Source organism: Erpetoichthys calabaricus, chromosome 1 (assembly GCF_900747795.2).
Source record: "Erpetoichthys calabaricus chromosome 1, fErpCal1.3, whole genome shotgun sequence".
NCBI lineage: Eukaryota > Metazoa > Chordata > Cladistia > Polypteriformes > Polypteridae > Erpetoichthys > Erpetoichthys calabaricus.
The window spans coordinates 67393375-67416797 of record NC_041394.2 but is presented as its reverse complement, the minus strand read 5'-3'; the positions used below and the strand labels follow the sequence as shown (position 1 = coordinate 67416797).

General features: G+C 39.9%; 1 protein-coding gene across 6 annotated transcripts in view; it reads right to left on the bottom strand.

Annotated features, from left to right (window-relative positions):
• LOC114651415 (macrophage mannose receptor 1-like) overlaps positions 1-22229 on the bottom strand; it is a 425221-nt gene extending 402992 nt beyond the window's left edge. For 5 of the 6 annotated variants that reach the window (XR_007936117.1, XM_051932998.1, XM_051932993.1 and 2 more), the window contains exons 1-3: positions 22188-22229; positions 20238-20288; positions 9720-9788 (exon numbers count right to left, since the gene is read on the bottom strand). Coding sequence is in view for 5 of the 6 variants with exons in the window: in XM_051932998.1 (XP_051788958.1) it covers positions 9720-9788; positions 20238-20288; positions 22188-22224 (157 nt within the window). In the remaining variant the exon portion in view is untranslated. The remainder of the gene's footprint in view (positions 1-9719; positions 9789-20237; positions 20289-22187) is intronic. The other variant, XM_028801309.2, reaches the window with a different exon arrangement.
• Positions 22230-23423: the final 1194 nt, after the last annotated feature.

Genomic DNA, 23423 nt, shown 5'->3' with positions numbered 1-23423 from the left:
ATGTCAGAGGAAGACCAAGGACTTAATTGGGAGGATGCAACATTGAAATCCTCCACATCTTTTAATAACTCAAGTTACATAAAAGTTACATTTAATAATATGCTAAATGTAGAAGGCACAAATTTATAGGCCCCAAATCCAAAATAATGGCAGTAAGACTAAATTATCGCAAAACAGTGTTTATTATACAGACTAAACAAACAAGGGACACATAAATATATAAAGTAACCAAACCACAAATAAACAAAAGTAAATCCAAAATCTCTTGTCTCTCTTTGGACCTGCAAGGCAGGCCTTGAACCTCAGTTTAACAGGGGAGATGACTCACACACTTGAGATGAGGTACTTTAAGTGGACAACACTCCCTATCAATTCCTGTCTCTCATTTTCTCTCTCTAACAAATGTCCTCTTTTCCTTCTGCTAATATACAGTACTAGCCATACGCCGCGTAATTATGTATTGATGGGTGACCACTTCCTGAACGACACAGTTGTCAGTACTTGTAGTCACAGTTGAGAAACACTTTTTTAATGTCTTTTAAGCACAGGGGAAACAATGAACATGTGAAACATCCGTAATGTAATAAGCCACCAAGAAAAGTAAAATTGCAACAATGCTATCTACAAAAGTGAAAACAAATTCGAGCCCCGTGTATTTTTTAACTGCCTTGTGGGGCTGTAGTAGTGTTGCTGCTTTGCGGTAAGGAGACTCTGAAAGATTGTGTGTATGCTTCCCGGTTCCTTCCTGTGTGGATAGTGCTTTGAATACTGAGAACACCGCTATATCAATGTAACGAAGTATTATTATTCCTATGTGTCCAGCACACTCTCTCGCGCGAGTGCGCGTCTGTCTGTCTGTGTGTGTGTGTGTGTGCGTGCGTGTGTGTGTGTGTGTGTGTCACACGCTCTCGCTGCACGTGGTCCTGTAGGCAAACGCCGCAAAAATAATATATTGATAGCTGAACACTTCCGGAAAGACACAGTTGTCTAAAAGGAGAGAAAAAAATGAACATTTGCAAAATCCGTAATGGTGCTTTCAGTAAGTACAATGCACAAGCGTTTAATTTCATTCAGCGATTCAGTTCCGAGACAAACATGCCTCTTCTTACCTGGTCCTCCCCCGTCCACCTTCGTTCTTTAAGCTTACACACCCCCTGGTCATGTGTCCACTTGCAAGAGCAAGTCACGGAGACCCGCCCATCAACATTAAGACCATGGCGTAGTTGAGAAACACTTTTTTAATGTCTTTTAAGCACAGGGGAAACAATGTACATGTGAAACATCCGAAATGTAATAAGCCACCAAGAAAAGTAACATGCTATGCTATGCACAGAAGTGAAAACAAATTCAAGCCCGGTGTATTTTTTAACTGCCTTGTGGGGCTGTAGTAGTGTTGTTGGTTTGCAGTAAGGAGACTCTGGAAGATTGTGTGTTCGCTTCCCGGTTCCTTCCTGTGTGGATAGCGCTTTGAATACTGAGAATCAGTATCGGTATATCAATGTAAGGAAGTATTATTATTCCTATGTGTCCAGCGCGCTCTCTCTCCCGCCTGTGTGTGTGTGTGTGTCACACGCTGTCGCTGTCTCTCTTGCTCGCTCGATGCACGTGGTCCTGCAGGCAAACGCCGCAAAAATAATATATTGATTGCTGAACACTTCCGGAAAGACACAGTTGTCTAAAAGGAGGGAAAAAAACGAACATTTGCAAAATCCGTAATGCTCCTTTCAGTAAGTATAATGCACACGCTTTTGTCGGCCAGTTTTTGCCAGCTGACCGTCGTCGCACGGTCATTCAGCGATTCAGTTCCGCGACAAACATGCCTCTTCTTACCTGGTCCTTCCCCCTCCACCCTCGTTCTCTAAGCTTACACACCCCCTGGTCATGTGCCCGCTCGCAAGAGCAACTCACGGAGCCCCAGCCACCAACTTTAAGACCATTGGATGAAGCAGGTGAGACGCTAATGAAACAGAGGCACAGGGCTTATTGATTTTTAAAGACTGCTTCCTTCATTGTGTTTTGAGAGGGGAACATACAATTGTCCGTGACTTACAATTGGAGGACAGCCGACGCTAATGAAACAGAGGCACAGGGCGTATTGGTTTTTAAAGACTGCTTACTTCATTGTGTTTTAACCTCAGTTGTAAAGGATTGTTTTAAGGATCCCATGGGATACCCCTCGCAAACCGTTTTACACGCTGCATATTGAGATTCACCTCCGTGAGAAACATGCCTCTATGAACAGTCAACGTGGCTTAGAGGTGCATGTGGCCTCTACGACAGACGAATATAAATGACGCCGTTTTTTCTGATGTCGTCGCGTCCGAGTTGGTGGGCATGGCTCTGCGAGTTGTCGTCGCATCCAATGGTCTTAGAGTTGGTGGGCGTGGCTCCTTCCTGCGTATGCCATGGGTGTCTTACTTGTTGGCGGCTTAGTGAATCCACGCCCCTTCCAGCATGCTTTCCATGGTTGGCTACTTGTCTTCTGGTTTAGTGAATTATATATATAGATAACTTGTTCTTCTATTTCTCTTAGTCCACACTGTCACACATGTGCGCATAGGGGGCAGCTGAAGGGCTCTAGTCACTGTATTTCTACTGCTGCTCCAGGGGTTGGCTTTGTATCCTATTATGCCTTTTTTTCTTCTCCCTCTGCAGATAAAATGATTGATTGCTATAACACCTCTGACGTCACTTCCGGTGTCTGTCCATCTGCTTTTTCCTGCTGGAAGGACCCAAAGCCAGAGGCTCCACCATCTTTGGCAGTTTTATTGTGAACTATGTAAAGACGTCCCTGCAATTATTGCATGTCTCTTCTTTGTTTTTGCAAACCAATTAAATAGGGTGACTAGGCTGATACCTCAACTCCTTATCGTGGTTGTCTCCTTCTCTTACAACACTCAATATGAGTTTGACAAAGAGCAATCCCAGGGTCATTTCCAACCAAACCCTCTAAATTACTTACATGGGTGGGGTTGACCCTATAATTGTAGCAGAGGCCCCAGGCTAGGGCCCCACATACAGTAAGTGGTCCTAGTGCCACTTCACCCCTTATACAATAAAGTTGGCACTGCTTCTTTCCTTGGTGAGACTTATCAGACATTAATTTCCTCAATGACCACTTTGGACTTCTGTATACCCAAGAGCACAATAGGAATTTAAACCTTCTCTGTTTATAAAGAAGCTGCACCAGTTCTTAGCCAGGCATAAGCTCTTGTTCTTCAGCAAGCTTCCAATTGCCTAGGCCATAACTGTTAACAAAAGTCTTCAACACTAAATTCCTAAAGGGGGGTGGGGGTGTTATAATGCTAAGAAATCAAAAGAGAAAAACCAAGATTTTCTTAGGTAATACAAACAAGAAAGGGGGTGCTTGCCTTACTGAAGCAAACGGTTAATTGATCACTAAACATTTTGTTATGCTTCCAAGAACAGATCACTGTGAGAGTTCTTAAAACACTAACTGCTGAAAACATTGGAAAAACAAGATGCAATTGAACCAAGGAGCCTGAGCAATGAACCATAAGGTACACCTCACTGTGTGGACTGATATGTTTCTAACTCCTGTTCTCATTAGAATGTAGAAGTTGAGGTAGTTCAGGTATTTTAGTACTCTTGATTGGGCAGCTCTATGTAACAATGAAATCAACACGGCATCCTGTAATGTACTGTATATATATAAAAATGCTAAGGTCTGTCCATCTGCCTCACAATTACTCTCAAACTACTAACTCCTAATCATAAGCTTACAACCTGACATCTTCTAGAAATTCAAAAAAAAATTAAAGTAGCTGTAACAAGTATGTTTAGAAAATATGTCTCTTTCATACACATACTGCATCAACACACTGATTGCAGACCTTGACACTTTGCAGGACTCTTAATAATACTGTAATAACCCAGGGGGTGTGAAAGATGGAGGAATGGAATTAGCCTCTTTAAGCTGATTACTAGAGAATTGACCTAAAAAAGACAGTCAGGCTTTTTCAGTGCAGTGCCAGACTCCTAGCTACTTAGTTCCTTTGTAACTCTGTTCCTTCAGCTCTCTGTGATTAAACCCAAGCCCAGGGTCCAAAACCAAGTCTAGCCAGAAGCCAAGTGTCCAACCCCATGGGCTGTAGCAGCCTGGAATAATCATCAAATTGCTAGATAACTGCTGTGTCTGTGCCCTCCCAATTTACCTGCTTGAAAGACCGCTTCTCCAGGTATTCCCGTCACTTGTCTCTAACAAGTCCAGACCTTGAGGTTGCTACAATTCTAATGGCAGGATTTGAGGAGGGTTAAGTCTAAAGATCTTCAAATATTGAGAGTCGAGGCCACAAAATTGACAATGCTTTAGTTAGAAACATTGTTATAAGAAGCTGTCTCTTCTTTTTGTTTACAACATCAAAGAAATGTTACAGTAGCTGTAGATATGTTGTTATCCTTTCAGGTAGACAGGAGGCTACGGCAGGGAATGCCTACACATCTCTTCATTTGCGTGGATACAGTGTAGTGCTTGACACACTGCAAATTCAAGTTTTGGTTTTCAGAAATGTTTTTTTTTTTTTGGAGAATTTTCGATCTGTGGTTGGTTCAGTTGGAAACCACAGAAATGATGGGCTGTTTTTGGGTGGAGTATTTTGTTAAATACCAAAACAAACGAGTTATAAGAGCCAATCTTAGAAAATTAAAGCTTTGAGTTAAATGCATATTAGTGTTTGCTTAATTTGAATAGAATATACTGTAAATTTCTTTCATAGTCAATGGTATAGTCTTTTCCCCCAATAAGTTAGTAAGAGATAGAACTTTCTTGCTATAACTGAGATATAATGTGTTAATTGTGTCAGTTGTTGTTTAGAATAGGTCCCAGTACATAGGGGCTTAAAAGACCCATTTTCAGCATAGAAATGTGATAACCATACAGTTTTGTGACTGTTTTGAAATGGTTCAGAAACATTTTGAAGTGATCTGTAACAATTTGAACTGTAACAAGATTTAAGCTTGAACAGAACTTTCCTTAACAAGAACTTTTCCTTTATTGGCAATTTTATTTTTTGTGTGAACTGTTTTACTTTGAATTTTAACTAAAATTTTTAAAAATGAAGATATTTCGTCTGTGGAATCATTTCAGCACGTCAGGCTTTTGCTGAATCCCATCTTTATGCTAGAGCTGATGAACTTTGGTAAATTTGGAAAAACACAATTACACGAGTCATTACCTAAAATTCCAGATTTTCAACAATGATGCAAAAAGTGCATGAATTAATACACTGAACAAAAATTCTCAATCCAGTAATCTAATAGAACAAAAACTACAGCTATTTAATAATTAACTAAGATGCAACAAAATTAAAAGTGATCAAAATATAAAATAAGCACAAGAAAGACAAAGCCTAGGTGGATACAAGACATCAGCCTGTCTAATTAATATGTGAAAATTGTATTTGAATAAAGTCTAATTGTAGAATACTCCCAAATCATGTGACTCAGTGATGCAGGTGCCCGATGATATTGTTCACAATTTGTTCTGACTCTGTAAGGACAGTGACTGAGAAGGTTAATGTCTCACACGGATTGGGAAATGTTAGAGTCAGCAAGGTGTCAAACAACAAAGCAGGGGTCCAAAAGCTAATAAGTCAAAAGAATATTAATCACCAAAGCCCAATACATAAATGAAAAAGTAAAGTCAAAAATAAACGCACAAAAAATCCTATCTCCCTAAAATGATTTTGAAATAAATAATGCACAACAGGATTTTGTAGAATATCCGGAAACATGGACACTGAAGGTATTGTGCCTCCAAAGTTTTCTAGGTAAAGTACACTGGTATAATACATAACACGACCCAAGTGTCACTTGACATGTGTGGGCCACCAGGGGGCACACAGCTCCCCAAACACCTGACATGACAGACACAGACACAAGGGCAGCAACACACGTTTATTTAGATGGGGAAACTCTTCCCCAGTTGTTCCCCTCAGCAGCACAGTACAGAAGCACAATATACAATGTTGCACTTTTCTCTCTTCTCTATCTGTCCTTCCACCTCCACTCCTCCACAGGCAAGCTTCATCCCTCTTCCTCCCGACTCTGGCTCCCTGAATGGAGTGATGCAGCCCCTTTTATAGAGTACTCAGAAGAGCTCCAAGTGTTCCACAATCTCCTTCAATCTGCACTTCTGGGTGTGGTGACAGCCCTGCATATGAGGGCTCAGCCATTCTCCATGCGACCCCTGGCAGTGGCCACAGGCCCCTGCAGGGTTGAGCTTCCATGCTCCAAACCTGTGGCACTGCAGCAAGCCAGGGGGGCTGCCTTCTGTCATCCTGGGGGATTTATTGCCCCATGCAAGCTCCTTGCTCCAGTCTTTCCGTTATGGAGGCGTTCTGGCCAGGTAAGAATCCCAGCTGTCCATTACAATAAGTTTGAGTGACCTCAAACAATATGGCTGCTTGTGAAACATAAAAATCATATTGAGTTCTTTTTAAAAAAATGCACAAAATGAAGGAATGGAAACTTCATAATCATAACAGTATTTCCACAATAATAATGAAGTTCAAAGTACAAAAAAAAAGTGTGGAAATGTGATGACATACATTAGGAGTGTGTGGCTGTCTACAGGTATTAGTTAAAAAACACTACACACAGGCTTCGGGTGGGCATATATAAGCATAAGTTCAATATGTCATTGTGCTCTGTGCAAATCTGTCTTATAAAATCTGCTTTTTTCTGCTCACATGCACAGCTGACACATAGCCAGATTAAGCACAGGGGTTCACATAAAACTGCTAGGAAAACAGTTTGACATAAGACAGATTGGAACAACTGGGAAGCGTGCAGTCAGACTATGAGATGCTGTGTACTATTTCTATCTGTTAAGTTAGCAAGGAATTGTATCCTTGTTTAAGCACTGTTGCCTTGTTTGGATTGCATGTTCGCCTATGGGGGGCCCTGAACGTGAAGAAAGAGTATAAAGCCTTGGAACATTGCCCGGTAGACCTTTGAGGTCAACAAATGGATGGGAGATACTGTCATCTGTTCCTGAAAATGCCTTCCAATGCACTGACAACACCGACAGACTCTGCGCCTCAGGGCCCAACTCCTGGACCAGGTTTTGTCATTGGCTACATCCGTCTGATATGCAGCTCCTGCATGATTTCTTACCGCCGTATCACTAGGGAGGGGTTTCACCTTTTATGTTATATCTGTATAGATTTTTGGTTATGTAACACACCACAATTACGAAAGAACTCATTCCCAGGGAGCTAGCATAGGTGCATGCAGTACCATGAACAACTGCCCCTGGGGTGTTGATGGGGAGGTTGGCTGGATCTTGTTGCATGTGCAGATGAGCAAAGTTCATCCAGTGTCCTCATTAGCATTCTGGGATTTGCAATACCATCTACGCCTGCTTAGCAATAAAAGGAGCCATAGTAGGACAGAGTGAGAGAGCCAGACAAGAAACAGATCAAGTAAAAAAAGGAATGACGAGTTTGGAGGTTAAAAAGAAAGAAAACTAAAACCAAATGTGACAGTGGAAAAAGAGGCAGGATTGTGGCTGAGCCTGTGCTGCTGTGGGAAGCTATATGCTTTACCTTGTTTGGCCATATCTCATTTACACAGAGCACACCACTCCTCACAGAGCTTTCATAATCTTTTTCCCTCTATTCCAGAGTGGGTTATTTTTTTTGAAGACAGGACTTTTCCTATGCATGTCTGTACATATGTTGTAAAAACTAAATAAAGGAGGCTGTTAACAGGAAAGTTATCTGCTCTTAAAATGTTCTGTTTCAATACTCCGTTCATGATGTATTACAAAGATGAGAGCTTGGTAAATATGTGTGCAATGTACATCTCTGAATTAAACCATGCATTCCACAAATTCATGAGAAGTGTATTTTATTGATTATTGGCATCCACTCTTTGTTTGAAATTGTAATTTAAAAGTTTCTGTTCCAGTTGATGCTTCAGATTATCTAGGCATGCACTGTTATGAAAAAATATAGTAAAGTTTGGAGATACTACCTATCACTGGTAGATATTCTATTTTCCACAGAGAAGGTTAAAAAAGCTGGCAGGTTCCTTTTAGCAAATTCTCTAATTTACTTCTGGCAAATAAAATGTAATGATGAAAGGTTGTTGTGTATTTTAAGTATAGTAGAAATAAATGATAACTTTGAAAGGGCGCAATTGACAGTAACATCTAAGCAGTGATATGTGTTTTCCTTTAGTATTATATTCTGATGAAGTGTTGAACCCCTGGATTTCAGCAGGTGCTGAGTTAGAGCTAATCCAGTAGGTAGGGTTTAATTTCTTTCTAGATTTTTCCACATTCTCATAATACAAATTAAATAGCATCATGTTCCCCTCTGCTATAAATCTCTGAAGAACCTCCGTTTTTTGTGTTCCAAGTAAACAAAGTTGGGGTGGCGCAGTAGTAGCTCTGCTGCCTCACAGTTAGGAGACCTGGGTTCGCTTCCAGGGTCCTCCCTGCTTGGAATTTGCATGTTCTCCTTTGTGTCTGCATGGGTTTCCTTCAGGTGCTCCGGTTTCCTCTCACAGTCCAAAGACATGCAGGTTAGGTGCACTGGAGATCCTAAATTGTCCCCAGTGTGTGGGTGTGTGTGCCCCCTGCGGTGGGCTGGTGCCCTGCCTGGGGTTTGTTTCCTGCCTTTAGCCCTGTGTTGGCTGGGATTGGCTACAGCAGACCCCCGTGACCCTGTAGTTAGGATATAGCGGGTTGGATGATGGATGGATGGATGAGTAAACAAAGTTACAATTGGGTCCATTTTCTTAAAGAAGTTATTAATATGTAAGAATATTCTAAAAAGACACATAAATTCTCTGAAGATATTTATTTTAATGGTATTAATTCTCCCAAGTAAAAGTAGAAGTAGAACTAATAATGTTTCACTAACATTTAGCGTACACTTTTACCACCCTATTGTTGATATTAGTATAATGGTAATAGTGGCATAGCATCAGTTTTAATGTGCTAAAACCAAAATAATCTAATGTGATTTTGAATGAATAAAACTGTTTTTATTATGCAATTTAATTTCATATTTAATTGCTGTTACAGGTACCCTATTGGCGTGTGTCTAACACACTGCATCGTATGACCATACTGTGAAAGAAGCACATGAAGTTTGGGTTGTATTAAATGTATGAAACTTGTATTTTAAATGGAACATAGACAATATGTTCTCCTCTGGTAAGACCTACTTCACACTGTGGCAAGCAGCTGGGGGTGGTACCCAGCTGGGACGCCCAGAAGTACTGGAGGAGGGCTTACACCTCCTCCAAACCATATGAGGGGGCGACTGCCCTGGTGGTTTTGAGGACCACGGGAACAGAGCTTAGAAGCTCAACCTTATAGGGGCCCGTGGTCACTGCCAGGGGGCACCCCAATGCCTGTGGAGCCCTGACCCTCAGTACTTCCGCCACACCAGGAAGGACCAGCGGAAGCTAATCGGGAGGCACCTGGAGCACGTCTGTTTATACACATGTGTATAAAAGGGGCCGCCTCCCTCCATTCGATGGCATTGTGAGGCCTGGACTTTGGGGCAGTTTGGGGTTGTGTGTGACACTACTTGTAAATAGTATTTGTAAAATAAACGTGTGTTGGATGCTTTAAACCATGTCTGCCTGTCTGTGTCCGGGCCAAGTTCCACACCACATATACTGCAAAGTTTTTTCCTACTAAATTTGCAATTACCTTATGCAAGTATTAAATATAAATTTACCATTATCAACTGCAGAGATACTCCCTTTGTAAATCTTGTTAGATGATGTGAAGAAGACAAACTCCAGCCCTGAGACAAAAGTGAAAAAGCTTACATTATTGTTATTATTATTATTATTATTATGTTCCTGACACTACTCAAAACTAAAAATAAATTATTTCACAAATATAGTATATTCTTTTCAACAAATATATAAATAAATACATAAAGACATTAAGGTTAATAATAAATAAATGTAAAAATAACCAAGTCATGCAGTTTTAATATGATGTTAATATAACAGTTGGATAAAGATCTATTAAATTACATGAAATAAATCAAATATTTAAGCATTATTGCACAACATTGAATTAATGAAAACATTCCAACACTCCTAGACCTTGTTACTTCTACACTGGGCCACCCATCAACACGTTTTGAAATTCTTAATATTATAGTATTGCCAGATAATTATTCCTTTTATTTTCAAATTCCATTCCATCATTTACCCTAAGTTCTTGTCTATAAGCCGCGGCTTATCTAAGGAAAAAAGTTGTGAAAATGAAAAAATAGAATATCGGCTTATACATAAGTCCGGCTTATACATCCATCGCGGGGGTTGCGTTCCAGAGCCACCCGCGAAATAAGAATATCCGCGAAGTAGAAACCATATGTTTATATGGTTATTTTTATATTGTCATGCTTGGGTCACAGATTTGCGCAGAAACACAGGAGGTTGTAGAGAGACAGGAACGTTATTCAAACACTGCAAACAAACATTTGTCTCTTTTTCAAAAGTTTAAACTGTGCTCCATGACAAGACAGAGATGACAGTTCCATCTCACAATTAAAAGAATGCAAACATATCTTCCTCTTCAAAGGAGTGAAGCAAACAAATCAATATGTCTGTTTGGCTTTTAAGTATGCGAAGCACCGCGGCACAAAGCTGTTGAAGGCGGCAGCTCACACCCCCTCCGTCAGGAGCAGACAAAGAGAGAGAGAGGGAGAGCCAGAGACAGAGTTTGTTTTTCATTCAAAAATCAATACGTGCCCTTTGAGCTTTTAAGTATGCGAAGCACTGTGCAGCATGTCTTTTCAGGAATCAGCTTTACAAAAGATAGCAACGTGAAGATAATCTTTCAGCATTTTTAGACGAGCGTCCGTATCGTCTAGGAGTGCAAACAGCCCCCCTGCTCAATCCCCATACGTCAGGATCACAGATAGTCAGCGCAAGAGAGACAGAAAAGTAAGCCGGGTAGCTTCTCAGCCATCTGCCAATAGCGTCCTTTGTATGAAATCAACTGGGCAAACCAACTGAGGAAGCATGTACCAGAAATTAAAAGACCCATTGTCCGCAGAAATCCGCGATATATATTTAAATATGCTTACATATAAAATCACAATTTAAATGACCGCTACGCGCTCGTGTTGACTCGGCGACGCCCAGAGCAGAAAGAACGCGCTCCGGCCGCTCCAACCGCGCCATGCGGGGAGTGAGAGAGACGCCAATATCTCACACTCTCCCCCCCCTTAAAGAAATTAAATGGGCGCGAGTGAGACCACTGACCTCCCTCCCTTCTATTAGTTATAGGTTATAGTACGTTCGGCTTATCCATGAGTCCGGCTTATCTATGATACGATTTTATTTTAAAAATTCTTATGATTTTTGGTCTCCGGCTAATACATGAGTCCGGCTTATAGACAAGAACTTAGGGTAATTTAAAACAAGCAGGAGGAAGAAAAGTAATGTTTGACAGTTAATCATTCCGTTAAAAAACAACACGTGTCTTGTGACTCCTTATTTAGCATGAATGATTAACAAATCCCATAAGGTTTAATTAATGAAGCGCCTGATTTGGAAAGATTTGAAAAAAGGTCCTAATATGGTGTAGAAAAGGATATGGATAGTCTGGCATCCAAGCTGGGAAAGTCTGTATATGCCGTGAAGGATTGGTACAGGAGGGCAGCTTGTCGTGGTAATATTTTCTCTGAGAATGCTGGGTGGCAGCATAACTTTAGCAGTGCTCTTGGCCTGATTCCTGCCAGGCTGCATGAGAAGTATTTTGAATTCCTGGAGGTGGGACATAAATGGTAATCTGCCCCATCCAATTGACCAATACTGATACTGTATATGTCAGATTACTGTCACTTGGCCTGCAAAAACATGAGAACAAAACACCTGCCAGCAGTACCATATGTCATCTGACTTTTATATCTCTGTGGGCATTGTAACACATGTCTAAACTTAGCCTGGACTAACCAACTTGCAGGACTGGTCATCTTGCCATCTGGGGCTCAGTTTAGCAAAAGATAAGTTAAAGGAGGGAGTGCATAGACTGCTGACTAGTTCCCTTCTCTTCGTAACCATAAAATTAACAAAGTACAAGCAAGGAAAGCAAAAAGTCACATAACTTATTTGGAAATTAGATAGATAGATAGATAGATAGATAGATAGATAGATAGATAGATAGATAGATAGATAGATAGATAGATAGATAGATAGATAGATAGATAGATAGATAGATACTTTATTAATCCCAAGGGGAAATTCACATTCTCTCTCCAGCAGCAGCCTACTGATACAATAAACAATATTAAATTAAAGATTGATAATAATGCAGGTAAAAAACAGACAATAACTTTGTATAATGTTAAATGTTAACGTTTACCTTCCCGGGTGGAATTGAAGAGTCGCATAGTTTGGGGGAGGAACGATCTCCTCAGTCTGTCAGTGGAGCAGGACAGTGACAGCAGTCTGTCGCTGAAGCTGCTCCTCTGTCTGGAGATGATACTGTTTAGTGGATGCAGTGGATTCTCCATAATTGATAGGAGCCTGCTTAGCGCCCGTCGCAACTGTCCAGCTCCATGCCAACAATAGAGCCTGCCTTCCTCACCAGTTTGTCCAGGCGTGAGGCGTCCTTCTTCTTAATGCTGCCTCCCCAGCACACCACCGCGTAGAAGAGGGCGCTCGCCACAACTGTCTGATAGAACATCTGCAGCATCTTATTGCAGATGTTGAAGGACGCCAGCCTTCTAAGGAAGTATAACCGGCTCTGTCCTTTTTATCACAGAGCATCAGTATTGGCAGTCCAGTTAGTAGAAGAGGAAAGGAGCTTATTGATCAGTTTTGCATAAGTGAATAAAAAAGTACGCAGTTTTAATTTTACACTGCATTACCTACAGATTAAGATCACTGAATATTTTCTGTTTTTTTAAAGTATTTTGAGATATTTTACACAGTTTTAAGATCATTTTATAAAATACTAGCGGAGGCAAGGTACACTCCAAAATGTGGCCAGAGGTAGACTGATTCGAATGGATGCTGCCACGTGAGTGAGGGAGGGCCAATCCCGGTTCCTCATTCCTGACATCACGCTTCCCCCTCCCCTTGGCCTGCAGCCTCTAACTTGAATAAATTGAATACATCACCCCTGCAAGAGAACTGTGATACGTAGCGCGATGACAGATGTCGCAAAATCAATTGGAATGTTCAAACAAATTATAGAAAAAAAACAGTTCTATTTCCATTAAGTAGTTCTCTTGTGAAAAGCGGACAGACAGACAGACAGACATTAGATTTTATATATAGAGAGATATCACTAGTGAGGGAACCCTTAAAAAATGTCCAGGAGTTGGATGTCAGACTTCTTAAATATGGAGCAATCATATACCAGTTATGATCCTGGTGCATATCTTCCATTTGAAACTTCTACTATGTATTATATGGAAGGTCCAGTTGAGGTGAAAGGGAGAAAGTGTCAGTAAGATCATCTGAGATATCAAATTAATAAGAAAATAAAGGGGAAAATGTATCCTTTTTTTTTTTTACATTGTTCTGCCCTAACATCCTGCCACACCTCACCAGAAGTGGTGTTGAGTACAGTACTTCAAATTTAAGTTTGGACACTGATTAAGTCATTAACATTGAGTCCAGTTTTCCAAGGTCTTCAAATGGACAGAAGTAGAGAATTGGAAGTGCTAACAATTCTGGAACTGGAAATTATTTGCTACATCTTTTTCATGCTTACGCCACATGGTGTTGAGAATTTATATAATGTCTTTCAGAAAGGAAACCAAGTCTCTTAATTTGATGTGCACTCTATTTCTAGAGAAGGCAAACTTGCTGTGAGACACATTTGTGTTAAGTGTTGAGGGTATTTGACTCTTACAGTATTGGCAGCACTGTTTCATTTCCACTGGGCTTCAGTAAACACCAAACAGAGTTCAGTGTATATTGTTCAAACTATTCCATCCACAAAGAACCTATAGTGCTGCCTACCAGGTCAACATTTTTGTTTTTTCTGGTATTGGGAAAGACACCTGTGCCACCTTGTGGCCATTGTTCTCACTGTAAAAAGAACGTTTACACATTAATCCTGCTCAATATTTATAGAGATTGAGGGAAGTTAAATATTTGGATTAGGTTTTGTCATGGAAAGTAAAAAAATGGATACAATTACCTACCATCCTTCCCTAGGTCTTTTGGATACTGTCAGAGGTCACTACATTCCTTTCCCAGAGGATGGAACTCTTTAAGGTGAAAGGTATACTTATTCTTATGGTACAGAATCCTAGGGCAGATCTCACTTTTAAAACGTTTTACTTTGAGTCTCGGTTCAAGTGAACCCTTGGCCTTTAAATGGGCCAACTCCCAGTTGTACTTCCATTATTTGGGTTATTAATTCACCTTGGTCACTGATTATGCTCCCCTACAATAGAAGACTTTTTACAAGTACTCTAGCCGAAGTGTGAATAGGCGGGCTGTGTGGAGTGCTGTGCCATGTCATGATTGTTACCATTACACTATCTAGATAAGGAAGCTAAAATAAAGGCAACAGAGGCAGGGTGATTGTCTCAAAACAGGTGTCTGTGACATTCATATGCAACTTTGAGGTCACTGACCTGAAAAATAAAAACTGACTCTGCACGTGTTTTTATCCCATTATTAATCCCATTATTCTCATTAACAGACTGACACCCTATTAATAAAGAGGTACAGAGTGCTCTCAGAGATGGAAACATTTACTTGAAAACTGATGACACACAGCAAGCAGCAGTTTTTTCCAGCAGTTAGTTAATAAGCTTTACCTTTTCCACAAAGGAAGCAAATGCACATCGAAGGTCAGAGAAGCATATTGGAAGGAGGGTAATAGGTATATGCTTAGTAATGACTTTAGATTTGAAGGCAGCAGTGTGTTGCTTAGAACCACTTATTTCACATGCTTCTTTCCCATTTGGCACTCAGAATCTAATGATATGAATATATTTTGAAAAAGAGATGTTCATTAACACTTGCAATACTCCATTCAGCTTCCATATTTATATACTATAAGGGTATGCATTATGGCTGGCATGGCATACTGCCTGTCATCTATCCTCATTTCTCTGCTTGTCTGCTTTTAAATACTTAAGAGAGTTTTTAAGGCAATGATAAGAAAAGCTGATCCAGATACTGATTGAGTTAGGATTCAACTTCTCCCATCATGCAGGTGGGCAGTGTATTTCACTTGCTAAGGCCTTGGGGCCTCGTGTATAAAACTTTCTTACAGAACCACTCGTAAGCCTTTTCTTACAGAGAAGTTGGGATTTCTAAAACACAAACTTGTCATGGAAACTGGCTTAAAGTTACAAAAGTTTTACCATCCATAAGTCCTACACAGACTTTTTTGGTGCCAGCATTTTACCAACCTCAGGCGGCAGGACAATGCAGTAACAGAAAATTTCATTTCATCGCACATTTCAATGATGCATCAGTCACATTCTGATGTTCTTTTACTAATTTATCACACATAATTGATGTGTTCTCTCAATCATTACAGCTGTCTTCAGGGTTGGTGATAACGCCTAATGCATTTGCTTAATGTAAACTGCTTTTAGTGTTTCTATTTTTTGGTATATAAGCCTAATTGATAGGATTGCAATTACATTTAGTGCATTAAAGACAATTTGTAAAATATTTATTTTAGGTAGTAGTGTGTACACCACAAGAGAGGAGATACTGTATAATGAAACAACAACAGCAAAAACATTTATTTATATAGCGCATTTTTATAAAAACAATGTAGCTCAAAGCACTTTACTAGATGTCAAAGAGAAAGTTACAAGAAAAGAAGAACAAATAAGATTAAGCAATAATATTAAAGATTAAGTGGTAAACAAAGAAAAAAAAATGAATCTAAACGATCTTAAAAATAGATAAATATCAACTGGAAAAGTAGCATCCTCATATACAGTGTCATGATGTAAGTCTGTAAGGATGAGTCTAGTGATAAGGTCAGATGGCTGGGAGGACAGAAAAAAACTTTTAAAAACTCCAGTTATGCTGGAGAAAAAAACAAAATCTGTAGGACCCCAAGACCAAAAGACAGCCCAGCCCCACTGGGCATTATATCTAATAACAGGTGGCGCAGTGGTAGTGCTGCTGCTTTGCAGTAAGGAGACTGTGGAAGATTGTGGGTTCGCTTCCTGGTTCCTCCCTGTGTGGATAGCGCTTTGAGTACTGAGAAAAGCGCTATATAAATGTAATGAATTATTATTAATATAAATGTTCTTAAGTCAATATTATTTGTTTACAGGCTTCATATGAGAGGACTTGATGAAGATGGTCTCCCAAAGGCACTCCCAAATACGATCATGATAGAACAGACCATTAGTTCATTAAAAGGTAGATGGCAATGTTTGGCCTCATTGGGTGGCAAACTGCTGTACAGTGGCACAAAGGTCCGCTGTATTGTGATGGCTGGTGCAGTACTGTGCAGAAACATGGACGCCATTAATGTAATGGCAATTCAAAGATGTTTGGTGTTGCACATTGAATGTAAAGAGAATGATATGTATTGCAATATTGACCTTTACTTGGCAAAATTATTTTACGATTTCAATAAGAATAATCTTAATATCTTGCAGTTCTGCACATACAGCCTACATCAATTCACACTGTGCACTGTTGTCACATTGCTATTACTCTCTCCACTCATCTGCTCGTTTTTCTTTTTTTTTCTGACTCCTGCAGACAGAAAATCAAAAAGATTTTTTTTTTGCGATTCTCCACTTCAGTCAGTAATACCTCAAGTTCACATTCACTTAAGTATTGTTTTCTGCCTTTGTGAGATACAGGACTGTGTGTAGGAAAAGTGAGAGAGATGGACTAGCAAAGGAAAGCTTTTCAAAAATACACCACTGCCTCACAAATTTCAGGCTGTAGTGACAGAATGAATACGTTCTTAAATTAGGAGATTAAATTATAGCTTTCCTGAACTTATTGTGTTAAGTGGCAGAGCAATATGACAAAAAAAATCCCTTTCAGAATTAGGTCAGAATTCAGAAAATGAACAATGTGAGTCAGAAAAAGGCCAATTGAAATTTGGCCTAAAACATTACAAAGAAAAATTTTCAAATTGGTTTTGAGTTCTTAGAGTTTAGCTTTTGCTTTTTTAACTACAAATAACAAGACAAGCAGTATGCATCCTTAAATGAGACAGCTAATAAGGCTAATATGACTGCAGAAAGTTAATCTCATTGCATTGCTTGAAACTGCTTTTCCTGATGAGTGTTGCGTAGTCAGCATGCCAAGCAGGTCAGCCCAGACTTCCCTATCTCCAAATACAGAATCCAGTACACTGCAAAAAATGAAATCTTAACAAGCCAGACAATCTTGAAAAGAGATAATAGATCTTGTTTTTCTTATTTTAAGAATAACTGACTTGAGTAGATTTGTATGTGTAAGATATATAATCTCATTTTTAGAAAATTTAACAAGTTAAACTTTCTCACTATATTGGCAGATAATTTTGCTTGATTCTAGTAACTTTTTCTTGTTTTTCTTGTTAAAGCTCTCTCAGCAGCTGACCTTCTCTGTGCCTGACTCCACTACTGTCAGTCGCCTGATTAAAAATGGGCTTTTGAAGGGGAGCTATGGACCCGCTATACCACAGGAATACATTGCCTTTGAGCCTGCTCTCGCTCACTCTAACATACCGGCTTTCTCTCTTTCCTCACTCGCTCGCACACTGCACAGGAGAGAAACACACACAGCACGACTCCACCCGGAAACCGTTTCAGCCACACTTCCACGCCCCTCGCTACGCTGTGAGCGCGATGATTATTTATTTAAAAATGGCCTTTTGAAGGGGAGCTGTGGACCCTCTATACCACAGGAACACATTGCCTTCACATTGTTTTCCTTTTATTTCTGATCCCCTCAAGCAGATCAGACACCCAGGCAAACAACACTGAATAATCAATAGCTGCAACTACATTGCCCACCCAAAATCCTCATCTGAGTCGGTTTCGTCTTTGTTCAGCAGTGTTTCCCAAACTCAATCCTGGTGAACCCCTGTGGCTGCAGGGTTTTGTTCCAACCGGATTCCTAATCATTAATGCCGGTGAAACTCATCCGGGATAAGTCGGTTTTTCAAACGCAGCCGTGTAGCAGATTAGTCTAGCGGGATTTAATAATCCGAGATGAATGCGCGCCCCCACGCTGAGTGAAAAGCCAATGTATATTGAGTCTAGAAAACATGATCAGCAAGTCTTTGATAGGCTGCAACAAAATGATGAAAGAACGGGCGCATTTTCTTCACACAAGTTGTGTGTGTGTGTGTGTGTGGGTGGGTGGGTGTTAGTTAGTTAGTTAATTTGTTACTCGAAGGATTTCAAGATTTAATATGCACAAGCGGTAACTCTGCAAAAGCAGCCCAAACCAGAAAAGACGGCTGGCAAAACGTGGCCAACAAATTAAACGCGTGTGCATTGTACTTACTGAAAGCAGCGTTACGGATTTTGCAAATGTGGACTGTTCATTTGCCTTCCATGGCCACCGCTTCAAATGTATTTCATGGAAACAACACTTCTTTCAATGTTATACAGTTTCCTGCATCAGGTAACTGCACGCATGCTACACTGAATGGATCAACATGTGTCTACCCGGCACAGAGAGGCGTGGGTAAGCCGTTGAACCCCATTCATGCTGGAAACCGGGGCTTGCAATTGTTCCCCACGAACGAGGAATTCCCAGTAAGTGCCGGTCATACACTCGCTCTGATTACGTCCCTGCCCTTTGTACACACCCTTTGTACTCATTATTAAATTACGGATTTCTCAAATGTTCATTTTTTCCCTGTGCTTAAAAATCATTAAAAAAGCGGCCTGATTATGCGACGTATGCTACGCCGCGGGTTGGCTAGTCTGCTATAATTTAAAAACTCAGTAAGTGGTTTTCCTTTCACACAAAAATATCTGACAATACATCGTGCTTGTTTGTTTGAGTTTGGGTGTGTACTTTGTAACATTCTGGTGCCCATACAAGGTTCATTCATGACTGGAAAGAAATGAAACATTTCACTAAATTTGCATTTTTATGCAAATTATACCAAGGAGCTTCTGTATCTTCTGCTCTCTCTCATAAGGACAGCACAATGACACAGTTATAAGCTCTGCTGCTTCATATTTCCGGGCTATCTAGTTATAAACTGAATAACGTCCTTGGTGAAAGCATATATGTTCCTCACACTTCCCTTTGGAGTGGCCAGTGTATATTTCATGCATGATTCAGTCTAGAAAGTCCAAAACGCCTGTAGATATAAATTGAAAAAGGACATTTCACATTAAAAATAATTTTAACTAGAAAATGATAAATCAAAAAAGGTGCAGAGAAAGAAACATGTTGGAAGTCATACAGCTATGTATATTGACATTTGATCAGGGATTTTGAGCTCTTTCCAATAGAAGTAAAAGTATACATCCCTGGGTAAAAAGAAACAGTGACTATATGTTGATTTCAAAATGCACATAAAGTTGATGTGGTCATTTTTAGGAATCCTTTTGCTAAAAGTCCAATGTTAAAAATAAAAAATGCAAGTTTAAAAAGGCGTTATATATGAACCCGACCTGACACAGATTCACACTGGAGGCACATGTACAAAATAAATAAACTTTTTATGTTCTTCAGCTGGAGGGCACATCTTCCCCGTGTCCTCCAGCCACAACACAGTCCCAAAAGCACCAATACACCAAAGTAAAACATTCTTCCTCTGCACCACCACTCCTCCTAGGCAACCTTGTCCTCCTCCACCCGACTCTGGCTGCCGAGTGGTGGTTGCTGGCTCCTTTTATGGCCCACCCAGAAGTGCTTCAGGTGCTTCATCACCTGTTTCAAGTTGCACTCCCAGGTGGGGCTGAAGATTCATCCATCTGAGCTCAGGGACCCATGCGCGCCCCCTGACGGCCAACCCAGATCCCAACAGGGCTGTGGAGGACTCCATCTCCCATGGAGCCCTGCAGGAGGCTGAGGCACCACTGTCAGCCAGGGAGGCTGCCAACAAGCGTCCTGGGGGAGGTGTTGAGCAGCCCATGGTTGCTCCCCCAGAACATATGTCGAAGGGGCGTCCCGGCCAGGCATGGGACCCGGCCGTCCGCCACAAAGGAAAATATGGTGAAAAAAGGGTTGCAATGCATGGATATAGGTAAACATACTCTACATTTGATTCAATCATTATGTATGGCTGCAGTCTATGAGCAAAAACTGAAAAATGAACTCACCAGGTTTTTTTGGATCCTTTTTTCCATGTGTCATGTTTTTCTGTGATGTATCTGAAATTAGTTACACAAATATCTGGTTTTGAAATCTTTTTCATAATATTTTTCCCCATGATAAATCAAACATATTATTTGAAAGAGCCTAAGTTTATTATTTTCAACAGCAAAACAACTTTCTGATCTGTAATTGTAAATACTTTTTGTTTTTCAAGCACAATCCTGTATTTTCTCCTCACACACACACACTGAAGTTCCAAGTATATTAATATCTTTTTTTTAAATGTATGGGTATGACTATGTACAGTATTTATCCTTTTTCTAATTCTGAACTCTTAATTTCTTTGGTTTTCTTAACCACCTAAGGATGAACTGTAAATAACTGGACAGAGTACAATAATATTGCTAACCTGATATCATTGCCAGCAGAAGTGGCAGGTGTTCCTTTAACAGGTATGGAGGCCATGATTATGTACAAAACAAGAAGAAGAAATTACATCCTAAGGAAGAGAAGTAGCATTCCCTACTGCAGCCAGTAGGCAGGCATGTAAGGACAAAATAATGGCTAGACAGACATCCCCTCTTGGCTTGTACACATGTCTCCTTGATTGGCCCAAAGACCGGATTAAAAGAAGATGAATGGGAGGCAAGAATGGGTGTCCAAACCTGGAAGGGTGTTGCCCCCCTCTTCAAATTGGGGGACAGAAATAGTGAAAGGTCAGAGGGAGACTGCTAGGTATGCTACATGACAGTGCTCCTCTGGTGGACCACGTTGGATACCTGCAGGCCTGCATAGTCCTGGATGGCAGCCTTGTTGAGTTCATTGGATGCTGAAAGTGGGTGCTGCTGGGAAAGAACTTTCTTGCTTTGTGGCAGTTACACCTGTCCCAGAAGTGCGTCCTTTATGTAATATTTTTGCACCAGAAGTACTCCCAAGTCTGGCATGAAAGCAGCAGCTCCATCAGCAACTCCAAAAGGAGTCAGAATGATCTGAACCCAGGCTCTGCTACACCTCTAGTGGCTACAACACATCAATAGATTTAACACTAACTGTAGAGCTTTCTTCCTTCTATTTGAGTGGAATTGCTAGCTGGCTTGGCCAGACCATGCCAATTAAACTGATACTACAAATAATTCAAGTTTTCAATTTTAAACAGTGTGTGACTTGATGTTGACTTTGCAAGTTATCAGTGTTAACTGATTTCCACTGCTGCTGCTGTTTTTCTTGGCATTGCCCCATCAATGTCACCAGACTGAGTTATGTTTGGTCTCAGTTATGTTTGTGCCTCCACTCTGTCAGACATATACAGTCACATTGCAGACGCACATACACAATAATAAATCATGGGCTACCATCTATTTTATCCTGCCTCCAGTTCTTTTTTACTATCTGCTGGTTTCCTCATAATAAAGTGCAATAAGATTACAGTTGTTTGAAGAAGTTTACAATGAAATAAAATTATTTCCTTTAAAATATTTCCAACTGACATTTTTGAAGTTTGAATCAACAGGGAAATTAAGGTTCACAGAGTGGCATTCAGGCCGGAATTCATTGAGTTAAGGAAGCAATCATGAAAAAGAACAATAAGCGTTTGTTTATTATTCCTCAGTCCAATAACACAGGGAAACCAATCCATGAAGAAAAAAACAGCCAAATCATACAAAATATTACATAATATGTTTATGTTCACTATGTTAAAGTGTAGGATAAATAATGTTGCAGCATTTGTTTTCAACAAGTCCAATTAGTATTTTAACTCTTCACACAATCATTCAATAAAGAATAGCAGATTTTTTTATATCTTCTACTGAATACTCACAGACCTTTCCACCTCTTTCACTTGCATATTTGTCAATATTGGTCTTGTTTTTAAAACTTGCAAAAAATATTGGGGAGAAAAAAAATTATATTATTTTCAAACCGCTACATATTATAAATAATTATGAAAAACTTACATATTAGCAAAAGTAGAATTAAAACACTTGACTTCATTTTAGGAATCTGTGGAAAAGGAAAAACAAAAATATTAATCTATGCCATAATAGGAAATATAGCTTCAGAACTTATAGAAAGCGATACTATTCATCTTATGAGAATCTGGAACAACAGTAAGGGACTTTAGCAGATAGTGTGGCATGCTCAGAAATATTTTATCGGTCCAACTCCACAAAAAATCAAAATGCCAATTTATTATTGCCAGTAAATCATTCCTTATTCTCCCAGCATCAGGAACTACTAAGCATCTGAAACAGCAGCCAGAATGAGAATGTTTGTTCCCGTAATTGTAGATATTATCTTCTACAAGCAAGTAGTATTAGGGTGTGTCTTGCCTAAAGAAGGGGCCTGAGATGCCTCAAAAGCTTGCATATTGTAATCTTTTTAGTTAGCCAATAAAAGGTGTCATTTTGTTTGACTTCTTTCTACAAGCAAGAAATATAAATGAGGTGTTATTTATACCTTAAAGCACCAGAAATTTGCATATCTGCGTTACTATAGTTTACATTTTTTTTATTTTGCTGGTTTTTATAGCTTTTGAGTTTTTATTATTTTCTTCTTACTGTCATTATTGGTTGAAGTTTCAAAGTCACTTTGAACACTATTCATAAAAGCTTGCAGTTTACCAGAGGCTCCTGTATATTTGGTATACTATTTTGGATAAAGCTCAGACAAAGTAAAACAAACTGGAACAACTTTAGTACAAGTATGGGTTTATCATATTTGAAACAACACTAGCAGAAATTGTTCAATGAAGACAACACCAGCATTGGAACCTTCGTAGGACTGAGACTCAGAATGAAATGGTGCTAAGGAACGCTACATAATTTCTGCCTGTTGACACTCTCTCTACCAGATGCTTTGGCTTACCCACTTGTCCAACTCATAAATACTGTTTAAAAGTACTCTAGTATGTTGTGCTTATCTTCCTCAGTGTATTTTTCTTACATAACCATGATATCTTCATCCTTTCTGCCACTCCTTGCTGCAGCCACCATCCTACAGTTTCTTCCCGAAGAGAAGTTCAAATAACAGACTCACTTCCAAGGTCTGTAATTTCCTCTTGCTCATCCTTCTGGACTCAAGTTTACCAAAGAAATATACTTCTAGTTTTCTCAATACAAACCTCATGTCTGCCTCCTAACCTTCTTCTGTATACTTTTCTTACTTTAGGTAATAGATGTGCCACCCTTTGT